Below are 19,068 nucleotides of genomic sequence, written 5' to 3' on the forward strand. Positions count from 1 at the left end.
TGGAGAAATACCCTTTATGCAATCGAAGCTCCTTTGGATCAAAGTTGAGTTACATTTTTATACAAAAATACCCATGTGAGAAGACTTGGAGGGTGAGAAAAAAATAGGGGTACAAAAACGTCCAGGAGATTAACATAACGGAGCACAGTACACAAGGCACCAACCTCGTCCAGAATCAGGGGTTGTGCACCTGTGTCAACACCATACCACACACAGGGGAAAAAAAGAAACAGAAAACAAAAGACCAAGCCAGGTTGAAGGAAAGGTTTCTCAGCCTAGGCTCAAACCCACATGAATACAGCTACACAGCTACCTGATGGGGTCATGCTGGTGCTGGGCTAAGGTCTGAGCACACTGCAGAGGAGATGTGTGTGCCCCAAGAAAGCTACCACTCAGCACAGCCCAGTAATCTGTTTCCCAGCAGGAATCCTGGCATTCATAGGGAACATCCCGTTGCTATAAGATAGTCAAGAGGCTGGCTCCAGGCTCCTACAAAATTTTACATACAAGCTTAAATTATAATACACAATTTGAAAGGTTTGAAAAGACTGTCATATAAGGTTGCTTATGCAGGGTGCTTTGTCATCCCGTCCCCTGCCCCACTTCTCACTGGCATGGCCCTGTGCAGATGTACTGACTGACAGTCTAGCTCCAGATGCATTTTTCACTCCAGCTAACTGCTAGCTGCTAACTCTCATCTGCTAACTAACTAGATCTTACTTCGCAACTTCTTCAAAAGTATACAACAAAAACTGAATTTATACCTAAGTTGAATGTCAGAGATTAAATATATACATATATTTACAATTAAGAGAAATTATAACAACCTATACTGAGGTCTGAGTTTAGTGAAATCTGTATCAAATAATTCAGCAAATGGACAGTGAGTGAAAACATGTAAGCAAATGTCTCCCTTACACTCCCTAATACAGGATGATAAAACTTTCTCAAGCAATCACTTCAAAAGTTCAAGCAAGGCCCAAAATACAAAACACTGTGACACATCACACAAATTTTAATACTATACATCTCCATAAGCTGTTTTCTGATTTGAAGTACAAAGTGCCAAATACCAGCTTTCACAGCATGAAGCTCATGAAGTTTCCCATAAACTTTCATAAGCAGCTCCTACTTACTGGGAGAAAAAAAGATCATGTTTTAGTTTGTTCTCATATGTACCATTCACAGTAAGAAGTTCAAACAAACACAGTCTTTTTCTTAGCTTTTACCTCAAAGGAGAACAAGTACCACAGTGTAAATATCCTTCTCTGAAAGGAGAAGGCAGGCAGAATTTGGGTCACTGGACAGATGCTTGGAGATTTTAATTAGTACATAATGTTTTCAATTACTTACATTTGTATAATGTCTTAGGTATTTAATGTCTTAGTCTTTTTTACCCTTAAAACAGAAAATATTACTGCAATGAAAAGTTAGGTTGTGTTTCCTATAGGAAATCATATGAGCTATTCTGATTGTACTTCTCATTCCTGATACTGTTTTGATGTACTACCTTGGGCACTATGAAACCAAAGCAATCTCTCCGGTGCAAAGGTCGGAGCAAAGAAAGGTGTGTTTAAACAACGCACAAATCAGCAAGATTTTAAGAGCCTATCAACTGATGACCAACCATAATTTAGAAACTGCACTTTAATTTACCTCATTACAGTGTGTGGGAATCCAAGCAGGGCTTTTGTTTCTTTTGGTGAGGCAGGCTGCACAATGCCACATGCAGACAATGAGGGGAAGGCAGGGTATCCACAGGTCCGTAAGAGGAGGGCAGGTGTTCCCCACTGCACAATGCGCCTGCATCCCAAGGATCTCTTCTCACATCGCAGCCTGCCTTTTACTTGCAGATAGAGGACCTGCACATGGCTGAGTCACTGAACGGTGCGAGTCAGGACTAAAAGAGCTGGAGATGAAGCTTACGCTAGCTTTAGAGTGGCTGCTAAAGGACAAGCTGTACCTGTACTGACTAAAGACCTGTCAGTACAAAGTTAAGCCATCAAATATCCTTTTAACAAATCTGAACCAATGCAGTTAAATTATATCAGATGAGCCTCTCACAGCATGTGGCCATAGCCAGTACTAGGACTCATAAAAATGAGTTATCTTGTCAAATTACAGCCCCATAATGATGACATTAAGCTGGCACAGATGTAGGCTGCTGCCAGAGGGTTCTGTCAAATCCCCCTTTCCTGTAGGCTTCCATCACTTCCCTCGTGCCAGCACCGCCACTGGTGCAGTCACCTGCTGAGCTAGGTTAAGAAACCAATCTGTCTGAAAACAACACTTGCAGAAACTACTGCTTTCAGTTGTTTTGGTTTTTTGGTTTGGTTTTTTTGTTCGGTTTTGTTTTTTTTTTATCCAGCTCAGCTCAGAAACGCCAATGCCAGGGCAAGAAAAACATTAGGAAGGTGTAGGTGAGAGATGGAAGGAAACTCTACTTTCAGTGATGTTCCCCACTCTTTTCAGCCTCCACTTATCTCAGCCTAGTATGGCCATGACCTGCACCCACTGTCACTGCACATCAAAATTTCCACTGGTTCAGGACAAGCCTTAAGAGGCACTCTGAGATGAAAATAAAAAGTTTCATGAAATAGCATGGCATCTCTCTCCCAAGATAATACTTTCAAAAGAACAAAAAGATATTCCTGAAGTCTACCTGAAATACAGGCTTCTCAGGAGATAACACAGCCAAGCCACCAGAACGAGTTAGTTTAGTAGGACACGAAAGCCCACCCTCCGAATGGGTTATAATGATGGGGATGCCTATTCCTGCAATGACAACACCATTCCCACAATGATAACACCATAAATGTTCCCTTATCTAGCTGTGGCAAAGGGAATCAGGCTGTGAGGCTCCAGAAGCTACACTACAGAGTTGTTACATCTATCATCCTGTTAGCAATTGCTGAGAGAGAAAGCATCTTCCACTGGCCCGCGGTAACCAGGGAGGCTCTGGACTTCAGCTGTGACTGGCCACTGAGTCACGGCTGCGTGCATGACAGCACTTAACAGGGCTTCCTTGCTGTTCAGCAGCTGAGGCTTCTGGTTACTGCTCCAAGCCCCTTGCTTTGTATCTGGGATCACAGACTCGTAACTACAGCTATAATCATGATTATTATGAGACTCCTTGGGCCACTATGAGCCTACAAGAACTTTCTGCTTTATTTGTACAGCTAAAATCTAACCTTGCACTCTCTTAAACCAGGGGCAAAGCTCCCTGTTACCTCTGGATATAGTATACTCCTGGACCTTGCTGTTGTATTTTATTAAAGGCAGAGAATTTCTGATAAGAGGCAATACTTCATCAGTGGCCTTGCGTCCCACCAGCTATTGCTCTGACAATTACATAGAAATCAGCTAAAAACAATCAACTGATTAAAAATAATAAGAATTAAACAATGTACTTTACTGACCACATTATCACTAAACATTGAGCAAACAATTCTCACACATCCTCTTAAGGATTTTCCTGGTTTTCAAATAGGGAAGTGAAGTCAAAATATCTGACTTCCCTAAGGCAGAGTGAAAAATGTCTGGGTGGTTTAGGGACTGCTGGACAGGAAGAAGAGGTAGTTGGAAGAGCGGTAAACTGAATATTTGTACTGATACTAAATCAAGCAAAAACATGCCAACTGTTCTGCGGCAGTTTGGCACTGAGTATGCATGATAAGGTATTTATTTGCTGAAGACAATATTATTCTTACTTTGTTGCTTTCTCATGTGTGGTGTATCTTCAACCATATTTCTAATGCTAAAAACATTCACATTTGCTCCTCCTCAAATATTTCACCCCAAACCATTTAAAGTCCTCCAACAATACTGTGGGCCCTGCAAAGGAAACATTCTAACACATTTTTATTGTCACCTTTTGGCCTAAGAAGCCTCCCTAGGAAAGAAGAGTGTCATAGGAAGATGACAGATAAAATCTCTGAAATTCTCGTGAAAGCATTTCTAGGCTAAACAGGATTGGGATGCTGTAGCACAAAGGGCAGGGAACAGAGTCATAGAACAAGGGGGAATATTGAGCAGCTTATCCTCATGGGAAGGTATGACCAGGTAAGTAACTGTTTCTTTGCACGCTTTTTATTTTGCTGTAATACAAGAGAGTTGGCACAAAACAATGACCAAAGAATAACTTCATAGCTTCAGCTTTTTTGGCAGCGCAGAGGGGTAAATTGCTTAGGTGCTCATCCCATATGCTGCTCAGGGTATCACTAAAAATATGCCTCAGAAGATGATGGCTAAAATTGCACTAATGAAATAAATCAAGTCTATTTATTTTTTTACACATCCAAACACTAAAAAACAAAAACTCTAATTTTTTTCCCCCTATTTGTTTGGCTATAAATATTTAAATTCCCTGCCTGCACATGATTATTTTGAGATCAAGACTCCAAGGCAGAGGCGAGTTCATTGCAAAACCAGTGGCCCTCACAAAACAGCCCACTGGCACATTGGAAGTACTCAAAACTTACGAGTTTTGAATTTTTCTTCCCCTGGCCAAGTAGATTTACTGAGGAGTCTGGAGTGACAGTGACCCATGCATAACAGGAATCTGCAATGCCACTCACAGCAGGAACCTTGCCGTATCGCTTACTGTAATTATGGCCTCTGTTCAGCCATAGTATTCTGATTCATGGAAGAAAAAAATGAACGTGCATACTCAGTAACTCTAGTAAAAAAGCACTAACAATAGAGGAGGATGCTGGCATTGCAAATGTTACCAAAACGTGTATGAGTAGCCTTTTAAAACCTTACAGCTTTCAGCTCCACTAGTAACAGTTACAAGAGTAAAATATTGGCAATAACAATAGATTATAACACTTTTTAATTAAGTGCCAGTATCAGCAGACTGAAAATCCATTAGTCTTATTCAAAAACAAGTTCAACAATTCTGCTCTTCAAAGAAAAAGAACTTCGAGAAATGATTAAAAAATATTAATTTGATACCACACTTAGAGCAAATGTTGGAGTTTAGATTTACACAGCTCCTCTCGCACTTCGCTCATCGGAAGTTCAGTTACATTCCAGTTTTGCATAAAGTCTACATGCTTGTAACAGCACATCTAGTAATACATTGTATTATGCTCTGTATCAGCTAGATTTGTACACAGTAAAGCAAAAAAGGGAAAGCCCGTAATTAAAATGTTCAAAAGGCCTTTATGCTTCACATTCCTTATAGCTAGACAAGCATGACATCTCATTCTCTGCATGTCATTAAAATAAAAAAGAAAGCCTACATACAGAGGGCCCTGATTTTCCTCTTTTCTGCTATGTAGCTCTACTGGTTCAGCACAGTTACTCTCATTTTATATCTGTTTAAGGGCCTGACTCAGAGTAGAACTGAATAGACTGTTTTCACTGATAGTGAAGGGCATTAAATCAAATCTACATCCACGATGTAGAATAATCTAGGTCACCTAGTGAACTGGGCTTGTTGAAATAATGTTGTTTTATCATACTGACAGGTGCTAAATGGATGTCTAAGCGCAAGAAACAGTGGCCATGTCTATGCAATGCAGACTGCGCTGAAAAAGAAGAGCTTGAACAGATCTAGGGCTCAGAAAGGACATGCAACTCAAAGTGAGTTCCATCAGGATGCTTAGAAAAACAAGACGGCATGACTGCAGTATATACAATTGGCTGAGGTAGTAATTGGCAGCAAGGAAGTGATTTTACCTGTATAGGTGACACTCATGAGACCGACACTGCAGTAGTGCATGTAATTCAGGCTGGGGGGGTGAATGAGAAGCAAAGTAGCAGTGCAGGTGTAAAGAAGGATGCTGAAAATGCTGAAGAAAACTGTCACAAAAAGGATTTTCAGACTGAAGAAACAAAGAGATTCACAGAGAATTATTTGCTCCGTCTACCAAAATAAAATTGAGCAGCAACTTGACAATAGGTAACAGGAACTAGGAGGGCTTTTTAATCGATTGGAAAGGCATAGCAAGAACCAAAGGCAAGAGCAAGATAAATTCAAAGAAGAAATACGGTGCAAACTGGGGGAAGGAGGAACCCCACGAAGCAGGAATCCAGAATCAAGGAAGCAGGAAATGTTGGGATACCAGGTCTTGCTGTCAGTAGATCAAGTTACCGGGATTAATACACCAGTAACTAAGCAACACATTAAGGGCCTCCAGTATACTACATATTTATACATGCATGAAGTACGGAAGACACAGAAGCAATTCTAAATAAAGCAACTTAATGCATTGTTGCCTGTCAGCTCTATCGGAAGATGTTGGTAGGCATCAGACAATAATCACTGTTCAAATTAGTAGGCAAATCCAAGGCAGGAAAGATTTTTCTAATGCATTTAGATAAAGATTGTGCTCATGTAGAATGTGTAAACTTAGCAGATAAAAAGATTGCTATGATTTTGTAAAGTCAGCCATAGCGTGACAGACCTTTGCTTTGCAGAAGCGAAGCAACAAATGGAAGGTACTGTGCTGAGCCATCCATACTAGCATCACGAAAGACAGTTACAGGGGTCAGGAACGACAAATGCTGTGATGATATGGAGAACCTGAAATCTGTGCTGTACTAGGAGATTGCAAATGAAATTCGAAAAGGCTCCACCAACTTAAGTCAGTTGTGAGTAATCAGCTTGTGAGCTTGTTGCTTGTACACTGAGCATTACATGTATCCCTCACAGTGCTTTAGTCCTTCATACTGGATTTCACTGGATTTCAATTCCAAGAGTGAGTCACTGGTGGGAAAAGAGGGGGAAAGGAATGAGAGCTTTTCTCTCTGAAAGAATGGAGATGGAAACTGCCCTTGAAAAAAGGCATGAATTCATGCTTACTACTAGATTTCTTCTTGGCTTAAGATGCAAACTATTAAGTCTTCAGATTAAACTGAGCAAATATTTGAAAAATGAGTGAGGCAGATTATTCTGGTAAGGAAAGAATAAACTCCTCTTGTATGTGTGATTTGTAATGTCTATTATGGTCAATGTTTGAAAAATCATATATTGTGGGCAATTCATAGCAGAAGTCTTTGTCATTTTTCCAAGCTCAGACGACATCTATCATCTGGTTTCTTTCTCAGGGAGATAAAACAGTGAGTGATTTAGACCTCAGCTGTCTGTAGAAAACACCAAGTATTTTATGCCCCTCACTTGTCACTCATCCCCACAATGAACACAGATGCTAACTATGAAGTTAGTAAAGCCCATACTTACAAAGACATATAAAAATAAATACTTTGTTTTATGCAGACTTACACAATAACCCACAAAAAAGGGCACTTCTCTACAACAAAACCCACTGACACCCCCTGGTTTCACTGTCACACAGATCCAAGCTTCAGGTGGCACCTCCCAAAGTCATGCGGATTCAGTAATGAAGCAGGACAGTGAATCTTGGGGACCACAGGCCCTGGCTAGCAGGTGTCACTTGAAAGGGGAGACCTGAGGCAGCGGCAATCTTCTCTCTTATGATAGGTGAGGGTTACAGCACTCTTTCCAGAACTGGTCTGGCTTTTAGTTCCATCTCAGGGAAACTCAATGCATCGTTCTCATTTTGCAAGTGAATTCCAGCAAATCAAATGCAAGATTTAAATAGGGCAATTAAAGCAGGGTGCATATAACTGCATGGCCTCTGAGGAGGAAGAGCTGTGTCCTAGGCTCTGTGGAACGCTGGAGTCCTTCTTAACAGGTCATCAGCAATACGAAGATTCACAGGCTCTTCAGGAGCATATGACGTTAAACAGGCACTGGCTTGCAAAGCTTCCAAACTCAAACTGGTCTTCCAATGTAAGTTAAAGAAGTGCACATGAAGTTGCAGCAAAAGTGCACACGCTAGCTGATGGTGAGCAAGCACAGTGACTCACTTGGAAACAGATATAGGGAGGCTGTGACTCAGAGGACACTCTGGTGCAGCACAGGAGACAATAGAGAACAGCAGCCTCCCAGACAGGACAAAGGTATGGAGAGAAAAGCAAAGTCAACGTCCAGTGGCCACCACATTTAAAATCATTTATCTATTACTCAGTTTGCATTTTAGGCTTGGCTGTTGAAAATGCTCTGTAGCAGAAGTTTATTTGCCCCATGCACTGGTACGCATGCAGTTAGTTCTGCATGCACTCTGCATGCATTCACTTGTAGTTTTGCTATATCCTATTCCCCATCCATTGAATACTCCAGACTTGGTCTTAGCCTTATAATTGCATTTAAAAAAATATTTTTACATACATATATATACACACATACATATACATACACACATACATATATGCATACACACACACATTCACTCACTCTACAGGACAGAAATAGGCCTGTAGAGGACTCTCTGGATGGCATTTGATTGCCTGAGGATAAACCCACACAGCCATATGCAAAGACTGTTGTTATCTGAAACGCCTACATGTGGCTGGCAAATATGACACGGGACCTGCAGTCCTTTCTGCCACAGTAGATGGGGTAAAATTCCCCAGCAAAGAACCTAAATGGCACTGGAAGTCTATGCTTAAGGGTGTGGATTTCATGTGCATGAGAGTGATGTGCCTACAAGCAGTCACTGAAACAGGGTCTTGGACTGAAACCAATACGATTCACTCTTACTTTCCACAGTCCATATAATAAATAACAAATGGTTTCATGGGAAAAACAAGAAGAAATTATTTAAAAGCTTGTGCATGGACATCATAAAGAAAAGGAGATGATACCAAAATGCAAGTAGCATGAGAGCCAATAAAGCATTAGTGGGTCTAATGGGTTAAAACTGGGAAGTGAGGAAAACTGAAGCGATATGGAAAAGAGAGCTATTAAAATTGAATTTGATACTGGGTAATCTGCCTTCGTGATTTCTGTAACGAAGTTCTTAGATAAATACTTAGGTAAACCACAGAAGTCACCCACAATCAGTATCTACACTGTACGAAGATACTTCTTTAACCGTTACTATAAAGTAAAATGTAAAATAAACTTCTCTATGGCAAAGACAACAGCTCTGATGCTATTTCGTGCATCACCACTGGCAAGACAATATTCCTAAATGGTCAAACTTGGAAGTAACCACACCAAGGCTGTTCTAGATTTTAGCCTAGTGAACCAATGGTACGGTAAACCTTTCCTAAAGGAAGTATTTCACAGGCTCGTCGTGCCTTTAGAGGGCCAAAAAAAGAAAAGTAGCTCAACAATCTATTAGATCACTAAAACTCTGAAGTCTTATGAAGCAAGACTTCTCACATGCCTGAAGGAAAAAATAAATGGCTAGGAAGTGTAGCCCTTTCCTAGGATGCCGCTTTGTTTGGAGCACAGCCAATGCATCACTTTTTCCAGGATGTACCAGTGCCACGCTGCCTCAACTCTCCAAAGACAAAGAAATCTCTAACATACACTATTTTGTATGCCTATGAAAAAAATAATTCAACACAGTTTCTCTATTAATCTTTCCAAAAGGGCTGCTTCATTACAGCTGGTACGGTATTACATTGGCTTCCTAATATTCTGATCCTTGTTAAAAATTAGAGAGTTTTCAAATTAGCAGAGAGATGCTAACCTAGATACTGAAAGTTGTTCTTATTTTGTTATTTTTAAAAAAAGGCAAAATAAGTTCCAATTTCACATCGGTAATAAAATGCAGAATGTGGACAGCAGAACTGGTACACTTACTGTGCAGAGCACAATGGAAGAACTTACTTCCAGAAAATATTTCAGAATTATACAGGTTTGGGGGTTTGCTCTATTATTATCACACAGCTCTGCACATCTTGGGAATGTTGATGAAGAAGGAAAGTAGTTAGAGAAATGGAAAACCAAAAATCCCACAGGAATGTTACAATGTTTCAGAAAAGTTTTGTTTGTTTTTAAAAAGACCAAAAAATAACAAGTGGTCACTCCCCTCCCTCCCTGCCCCCATGAAAACAATATTCCCAACCTCTCTCACTTCAGATGTGGGCAGACACTGGGGTTCCAGGGCAGGAAGAAGCAGATAAATTACGACCATGGAGTTGAAATCCTGGTTAATGAAAACAGGAGAGAAAGGACTCAGGTCCAAATTTAGAGTAGCACAGCAGAAAGGCAGAGAGGTGTCCTTTAGGATCTTAGTTTAATGAGCTAAATGGCAAACATGCATGGCCTGGAAAGCCATAACACTGCCAGCGTGGAACTCAGGCAAACTAACTGTGGGAATGAATACCCTGTTCTGCGCAGCTTTAAGGTACACATTTATATGCTATAATTAAGGAAATGAGACTGCTTTTCACATTTATTCCCCACCCCACCCCACCCTCCCTTAATCTCACATCAGAACAATTTGTGAAGGATCACCATTACTTGCATGGCAGTGTCTCAGTTCACCCAGGAGGCTGTCCCCGAAGCAGCTGCAGAGGACTGGGAACCTGATGAGTCACTGCTCCTAATGGGGTGGCATTAGCACAGGAGACAAATTTCTAGGACACAGAGGGGCCCCCACATCTGTGCTCGTGTGTCTGGGGCCTCTGCGGGCTGAGAGTAACTGCAGCTTAGAGCCATGCATCCAGGCAGCCCTGTGTTGAGGGAACCGATCTTAACAGTCTACAGATACACAAATCCTTATTCACAAGTTATCCCAAGAAGCAGAGAAAGTGGTTTTTATCTTGTCCCTCCTGCATGGGAAGTTTGAGGGGTATGAGAAGTAAAAACACCACAAACGATAATAGAGAAGGTGGTGGATTTTGTGATTTTCTTGCAGAAATACACATATTTTGCATTCAATAGTAAACAACTAGATCTGCAGTGCCCTTATATACGTAGCTAAGATGACAGCAGGACTTAAAGCAAGGTTGATAAATAACATTACTTACAGAGAAGGAAGGAGCTCAACTAAAAGAGAAGCATGGCTTTGTGGTTCAAACACAGGGTAGGCTGTATTTCTTAGTTCAGTTCTTGCCTTTGCTGTGGCCTCTTGGTGTGACATATGGTGCATCAGTTATCTTTTGTCCAGAGTGACATACTGTACTTCCTTTTATCTTCTTTTAATCAGACTATAATCTCTTTGATCAGACACGCTCTTCCTATGCACACATGGAAACAGCGTGCCACTTTCAATACCTTCCCAGTTTCAGCTGGCTTTTCAGCATTAATAAAAGTCCCATCTTTATCAATGGGACCTTTGTTGACAGTTTCAGCAAGGAAGAGACAAGACTGAATGGGCCATAAAGACAAAATTCTCCTTTCCACACAGCAGTCTCTCTGGTTATTGCTACAGAAAAGCCAGCAGTGCTTCTGCCTGTATACAACACATGCTGTGAGGCACTAGGAGGTCCTCAGCCTTCATAAGTGAAGCTGGCTTCTTTGCCCGTTATCAGTTTCACCTTTTAAGCACAATAACAAACGCTTTAAAAAGTTTATCTTGTTGTTACCTGCACCTTCCTTCTGTTTACCTCATGTAAAAAAGTGACAATAACGCAAAGAACAAAGCGGTAAAGCGCAAAGAGATTATATGAAAAGCTATGCACTGCATCCCACAAACAGCCACGGACTCTGGGGTCCAGCTCCTCCTGAAGCCACGGGGCAGCACCCACCACTGCACCCTACAAACCCTACCCGCGCCAAGTCCAAAACCGCACCGACCAGAAACAGTTTGGTCTTAACACCGACAACCCACTCGGGCGGCCGCGGGGCTGTTTCTAGCTACAAACACCTTGACAACAGCCGGCGTCTGCTGTTCGTCCTCGACTTTCAGAAGCCCAGCAAAATGCCTGGGGTTTCCGCGACGTGCGGAGGTTACTGGCGAAAGTGGTGAAGGAACACGAAGGAAAAAAAAAAAAACACGTTTGGGAGGATGCGGGACAAAGTGCAGAAATGGGGAAACCCTACCAGCCCCGGGGGGCCGGAGAAAACACCTTATCCCCGCGCAACAGCTTCCCGCTGAGCCGGGTCCGCTCCTCCTCCTCCGCGGCACAGCCCGGCACGGCCCGCGGGCCGAGCTGCAGCCGCCCCCGCCCCGCCGCCCCCGAGCGCACCTGCCGCCCGCGCCCTGCCGGGCCGGGCCGGTCAGCGCCCGCCGCCGCCGGGCCGGCCTCCCCGCGCCGCCACTCACCCGCCGGGGGCGTCGCCGCCGCCGCCGCTGGGGTGGTAGGCGGTGAGGACCACGCCGCGGGAGCCGGACCGCCAGCTCATGGCGTGCGCCGCCGCATCCCTTCTGGGGACGCCGAGGCGGAGCGGGGCGGCCCGGCGCGGCCCAGCCTCCCGCTGGCAGCGCAGCGGGGCAGGGCCGGGTGACGGCAGCGCTTCCTGCGGCCCGCCGGGGCCGCCGCCCTCCGCCGGGCCGTGCCCCTCCTCCCGCCTCGGGCACCCGGACGCCGTGGGAGCCGGCGGCCGCGGCCGCTCACCGGCGCGGCGGCACCGAGCGGCCGCTGGGAGCGGGTGCCCGCGGCGTACCCCGGCCGCCCCACGCCGCACCGGCCGCCGGCGACTCGACCCGGGCCGGGACCCGCGCACCGGCGGCCGCCCGCGTTTAGCGTTCCGCGAGCCTGCACACGCCACGCAGGGTTAAAAAGCAGCGTTCTTCGGTCAGGCTGGAGTTTGTTTTAAGGTACTGCAAAGAAATCGGTCAATTAAAGAAAAGTTGCTGCGGTTTCAGACCTGAGTGAGTTGGCTGGATGGTGGGTGCTGCGTGCTACCCGTGAACTGCAGCTCCCTTAGAGGTGGCTTGTGAGACTGCCCTGTTGCAAACGCAGCACACTGGTAAGAAAAATGAGGAGCGTGTTCAGTGTTTGCTTTGTACGTTGTCCATTTCAGTGAACCACAACATTATTCTGTGCTTGGTTTAACTTTAATTTTTCACGCACAGAGATGGTTTATTTTTTTAATTACAAGCTATCGCTTGCGATAAAAATCGCAGCAGGCAACAGCGTCAGATGAGGACACAAGGTGACTGAGCTGCCTAAGAGCTGCCGCGCCTTAAACCAGCCGCCATTAGCTCCAAGGTCACACTCTGCCAACCCACGACAGCCGGAGCAGGGCAGCGCCCAGCCAGCCTCGTTGGTAGGGGCAGCCTCCTCTGCGCCTCGGCACAGCGATGAGATGGGATGCACTGCCTTGGTCTTAGTTTTGAATTGGTAGGCAGGATCTGTAACACAACACAAACCCGTTTGGTTTTTCTTCCATGGCAACTGTAACATAACCTGTAAATGTACCGAGTTCTGAACCGTCACTTATTTAAACCATCGTACACCTAAATCAGAAAGCGGCATGCAGTCGCAGATGGACCAGGCATTTTTCTGTGCAGCTGTTCTCCAGCACAGAGCTGTCAAGCAGGGGCAGCACAGAAATCTCGACCTACGGTCGCTATGAAGTTGTTCCCAGCAGAGAAGCAAACAGGAAGAACTTCCCATCATGTTTGAGCAAGATCAAGTTGTCCGTCAGAGTCCTTGATGCTTACAGCTGGTGACTTTGCAGAGTTCACGGGTCATACCCAGACATAACTGAATTTTGTCATTGACTTAAGCAGATAATTTCATCCAGTACGTTTCTTCTTAAAAGGGTGGCCTTCTACGGAGTGCCAAACAGGATGTCCCCGATTTCTTTAAACAGGGTAATGTCACCATGAAATTTTGAGAACAGTCTCAACATCACAAGCACAGGAAAACTTCGCAGAGGTTCAATAGACCAACTATTATGGAGGTGCCTTTCCACTTCTTACACCACTGAAGGTCAGCTGCTGCCTTAGTTTTAAGTTCATATAAAGAATTGAGGGTAAGGGTGGGTTTTAATAAAGCCTGCCTCTTGCATGGCTTCTGTAAGATGTTTTATCTGTAGGCAGCTGGCCAAAGTGTTTTGGACATTAGTACCAACAGATAAGCTTTGCATAAAAATTAGAAAAAAGAACAGGTCTATTTTGATCTATGTGGATTTTTTAAGATTTACAGTACATAGAAGAGAGCCTAGTGCTGCCCCACCTCCCCAGATTTTCTTCATCTCCAAAGGGAATGGGTAACGAGAAGGCACAGCTGCAGTTCTGCTTAAGCAATGGCTTAGTAGCACAGCTACAACAGCTTAACAAGCAGCATGCACCAAGAGCAATACGCTGGGACAAATTATCTGCATGTACCTACTCACAGGCACAAACACAAAAACAAGGACATAAAGCCACTGCAAAACTTGGGACTGTGAAAAGATTTCCCTGCACTCCCACTACAAAGGTACAGCGCTTTCTCTACATCTCAGGCTGTGTCCAAAAGGGAAAAATTGGCCTAACTTCTCACATAAACACACAAACAACGCTTGTCACTTTTCACTGCTCACTTTAGAAATACATCAGCATGAGATGAGGAAACATCCTGTTAATGTATGTCAGTACACCTACCCGCTGGTGCCTTTGGCTCTTTCTTTAAATGCACATGTGGTTAATTGTCGAACAGCCTATGCAGAATGCAAAATTATTTTCTGAAGGACCCAACCTTTTTCTTTTAAACTAAACCAAGAAAACTAAACATGTAAGTATCAGGGTCCTTAGGACCTGGCCATTTCTAAAACTTCAGCTAGTTGGTGGCATGCCAAATACTCCACTTAGTTATAAAATTTCCTTTAAAGAATAGCTAAAAAATAATGGAAAGAAAAGTAAAAACATTTAAAGCATTCTGTGTTTAATGAGTGCTTTCCAAAGCCCTTTGCCCAAACTAAATATATATTAGGTGCTATAAGAACAAAAATATAAACTGCTTTTTCTTTGATAAGCATCTTAAAACACATCATAATTAAGGCACACCATAACATGCTGCACTGCCGCTGTAAAAAGAACGAGATGTAGCCAATGTGGCATCACCAGGGACTGCTCAAAGAAAATTTTACTGCAAATGGAGAAGGGGAAGAACCTGCCTTGTTCAGGGTGGGGGGCGGGGGAGGATTAAGAATGGCAAAACCCAGAATAAGTACCAGTCAACTGGAGAGTAAGAAAGCTTTTGTAAGTATATCACAAGGAGGGTGGGAAAAGGAGCTAGAAAGAAGTAAGATCTGTTAATAAATGAGAATAGGGATTAAATTACTGATAAAACCACCAGAGATACTGATTCCCTTCTTAAATCTGTCTTTAATATGACGCACTTCAAAGTGGATTTAGGAGCTTAACTGTGGGCACACTTTTTTCTTTACTATGTTTGACAACTTGATAGCATCAAACTCTGTCCTGTTAGAACAGCATAACACCAGCATAGTTTTCTTTGATGAAATTATTCCTGATTTACAGTGGAGCCAGCTAAACAATTTTGACCTACAGATGTATTACTGCTGTAAACTGACATGAATATCACGACTCTCACCAGTGTATCTTCCGCCTAAACCAACTTAGAGTCAGTAATTGCTGAGTTTGCAGTTAATATTCATGTTCTTAACAAGGTACCGGGATGCTTATTTGGAAAGTAAGGTTGTTCGTAATCAACTAGATAAGAATGCACCATTTGAGGCATATATGTTTATGTGATAAAAGGAGATATCATTGAGAAAGGAGATTACAAATCAGCCTATCTTGCTACAGAATCCAAGACTCCTTCAAAGAGTTTAAATATTTAGATTAAGATGTCATGCAGTGCCTTTACACTTAATATAATCAATCACCAGAGCCAAGCAGGTAAGGCAGGGTTCTCGTGCTTAGTGCTCTCTTTACAAAGCAATTACTAAAAAGAGAACTTCTCAGCAATACCATCCTGCATCGCTGCTTTACAGGGTTTGAATATGCATGTGTTCAACACATGCTTTTGACTCTTCACTGCACAGTGACTTTTTTTCCTTTTTAAAGTTTTCCCAAATAAAAAAATAAATCATACTTATTTTCATATTTTGTATAAATATAGGATTATATGTTTTATATAGGTGATGGGTGATTTTTCTCATTCCATGTTCCTGATGATGCGTCAATTACCAGCAGGTAAAAATGCAATCCACTGAGAAGCACTGGCTTGAGGAAATAGTAACAGCTGAGCTAACAAATTCGAATTCACAGGCTGACTTCAATGGCAGTAGATGGATTTATTCCTGCTGAGGCCCAGAGATCCCTCTGGAACCAATGCCAGAGCGTTCGGACAGCCAATGCAGTGCTGCAGGGAAAGTACAACTGTACTTCAGGACTTTTAAAGTATATTTTTAATGCAGGAGAGTTTCATCCTTTCCTTAGCATTATCTACTGTAAAATTTGTTCAGATGGATTTTAACCTAAGCAGAAAATGTCTTGCCAGCTCACTCACCTAATTCACATTCAAATAAAATGGCAGCACTTCCATTGTCCAATTCTATTTCCAGGGTTCCAGCTAGCGGCCAAAAAAGACATGAAACAGAAAGTTGTTTGGATATCATAAGATGAAATCTAATCCTTATTAAGCTTCACACTTCATGTATTGCTGCACTCCACTACATAAAGAACCACATATGTGAATAGTGTTATGGAGCCGTTAATAACCAATGCTAAGAATAATATAAAAAAAGAATATTTCAGGTTCCATACTCAGGGCATGATTTCTGTTACTTAACTCCTACTTAAACCCATGCAAGTGATTTTACACTCCATTGAAAGTCCGTGAAAAAAATGCACTTTTAGAGGGTAAAATCCTCTGCCCTATGTTAGACCTCCACTTTAGGACATAAAGATGCATCACGCTCTAGAATTGTCTATTTCCACTGACTAGGAAGGTTGACTACATGAGTAGGTCACATGCAGATGTCCGCATCTGTCAGATAAGCTCCACCTTTAATGCTTTTATGCTGCCCTTCAAAATATGGAAGACGCAATGTTCAGTTACAATGTGCACCGTATGGGATACACCATGTGGAGTAGTCAGTACTCTGAAATGTACAGTACTGGTATGTAGGAGGTGTTTCAGATCAGCTTACATATCCCTGAATATCAAAGATGGGGATGAAGTCAGACACATACACAGAAGGCAGACTTGTACACAGAAAGCTGGTAACATGTTTGCTAGCCAGCACATTGTGAACATTTCTTATGGTCTGATCTGCAAGCTAATGTGCATCCTATATTCAAAATTTCATAGGCTTTTTTATGGAAAAAAGAGTCCAATACTATCAAGGGGCAGCTCAATACGTGGGGGAATTTAGCAAGCAAGACACAATTGGCACAAGCAACTGCAAGGACATGGCCAAGTAAAAGAACCGACACCCTCCCAGCTTTCTGAAAGTTTTCATCTTCTCCCTCACTGCCCTCCACGTACATATTTAAACAGCTGATCTGTTTCCCATAGCAAAAAGAAAAGAAGAAAAGGGAGGGACACTTCTTCCGTTCCTCTCTTTTCTTGCAAGTTGCTCTAAAATGTATCTGGTGCACTCTGGTGGCTGCTTCGGTAATTCTTAATTCGGTGACTGCAAAAGGTGGAACAGTAACTACCGATGCCGTTTTTGAGATTATCCATACGAAGACTAATGAGCACACGAATTTATTCTAGTTTATCCAGTCTGATTCTTCTTGAATGCACCCCCTGGAGAAATTCAGATCTTGCCCATTGCAGCCCATCTGCTTACCTTACATAAATCACAGGGCGGGGGTGAGTGGTTGAGGTTCTCATCTGCTTTGTTTTTGCTCATGGTCAGACAGCTGCTGAATTTTACCCGGAGGTGTATCAGTTTCAGGAGTGGTAATTTAACCATGTTTATTTGTGGTGTGACCTTGCACAAACCCTTGTATCAATTCTTGTATCCCTTTCCCTATGCATGTAACGGGGTTAATAATATCTAGCTATCTATGAGGATGATTCACCATATGTTCAATTACATTGAAAGGTACCAAAAAATGCAGCACATTACTTCCCGTTACATCAGGGTGTTTACTTTCTTTTGGTGCGTGATTTAATAGGGATAAAATGGCATGGATTTCTGTATCCACAAGCACAGAGAACAGATGATAAATCTAGTACACTTTGCAGTACCTCCCCATGAGGTACAGGACTTTTGGGGAAAACTTAATACCACAACTGATGTTTCATGCCACTTTTGGAAAGCGGAAAGTCAGCATGAATGTTGGGGACTAAAGGATTTTCACTGGTGACTCTGAATGCCCCCTTTCTCTTGAACTAGTTTTGATACAATTTTGGTTTTATAAACCATGACTTCACATATGCCACTAATTATGAAAAAGACAGTGTATTTTCAGAATATAATGGCCTTGGTCCTTCTTAATTCCCCCAAGGTGTCACCTAGATGTGGTGCACACTGAATGCATTTGCTGCATAGGTAGATATATACTAGCGTGTGGAAATGAAATAAAGATGAAATAAAAACTCTGGAGCATGGTATCTCATGTTCCTGTTCAATCCTGTTTTACATTTATAGAAGGCAGCTGTATAACCCTTCAAAAAGAGTTTTTCTGGGTTAAACACGCTATGTGCTTTTGGCTTTCTTTCAGGGAGAGATCTTCCATCCTCCTGACCATCCTTGTTGACTCCTTCTGTATCCGTTCCAATTTGAATTGATTTTTCTTGAGCATGAGGGCCCTGAACTCTGTAGAGCAACTGGGACCTTGTACAACATCACAAATACTCTTCTGACTATATCACAAACACGGTATTGTGGAAAACATTAGCTTTTCTCACGTCTGCTTGTCACACTGGTGCTTATAGTCCTTCTATGACTGACTTGAACATATGCGTGCATGATACAGTTTAAGCAGATTTGCTGACCAGTTTGCACACTGAAGCACAAATAGGAAGCTCATTCTGAAATTTCTTAGGAGGGATACATACAGTGGTCGGGAGCATTCACTTTGTCATTGTGAGGGTGCTGTCATATGAATGCCAGAAAACCTGGGTTTGTCTCTTCTCTTGGACATTGCAACCAACACCAAACCCACTGGAGAGGCAGGAGCAGAGAAGATTCCTGTAACTCACAACTCCACCTCTCTTCTCCCTTAAGTCAGGAAGTAGACCCCTATATCCAGCATTTGGGGTGTAACTGAATGGATGAACTGACCAGCTGAAGTTTCATCAAGCAAGATGGAGATGGTTGCTAGCAAGTGTGGAGAACATACTTGAAAATAAACATACAATTTGCTGGTTTAAAAGGCAGGCTGTATCCATCACTCAGGTTCATGATCTGTGTCAGCTACTCCCCCCTGCTTTAGATCAGGTTTG

General features: G+C 42.8%; 1 protein-coding gene across 4 annotated transcripts in view; it reads right to left on the reverse strand.

Annotated features, from left to right (window-relative positions):
• Positions 1–19,068, reverse strand: part of ARHGAP18 (Rho GTPase activating protein 18) — a 98,719-nt gene that overhangs the window by 58,524 nt on the left and 21,127 nt on the right. Inside the window, exon 2 of one of the 4 annotated variants that reach the window (XM_052784303.1) lies at positions 16,177–16,239. The exons of 1 other annotated variant lie outside the window; for it this stretch is intronic. Coding sequence is in view for 2 of the 3 variants with exons in the window: in XM_052784300.1 (XP_052640260.1) it covers positions 12,036–12,115 (80 nt within the window). In the remaining variant the exon portion in view is untranslated. Of the gene's footprint in view, positions 1–1,656; positions 1,678–12,035; positions 12,186–16,176; positions 16,240–19,068 lie in introns of those variants that run through there. 2 more of the 4 variants (XM_052784300.1, XM_052784302.1) reach the window with 2 other exon arrangements.

Source organism: Harpia harpyja, chromosome 4 (genome assembly GCF_026419915.1).
Source record: "Harpia harpyja isolate bHarHar1 chromosome 4, bHarHar1 primary haplotype, whole genome shotgun sequence".
In the NCBI taxonomy this organism is placed as follows: Eukaryota; Metazoa; Chordata; class Aves; order Accipitriformes; family Accipitridae; genus Harpia; species Harpia harpyja.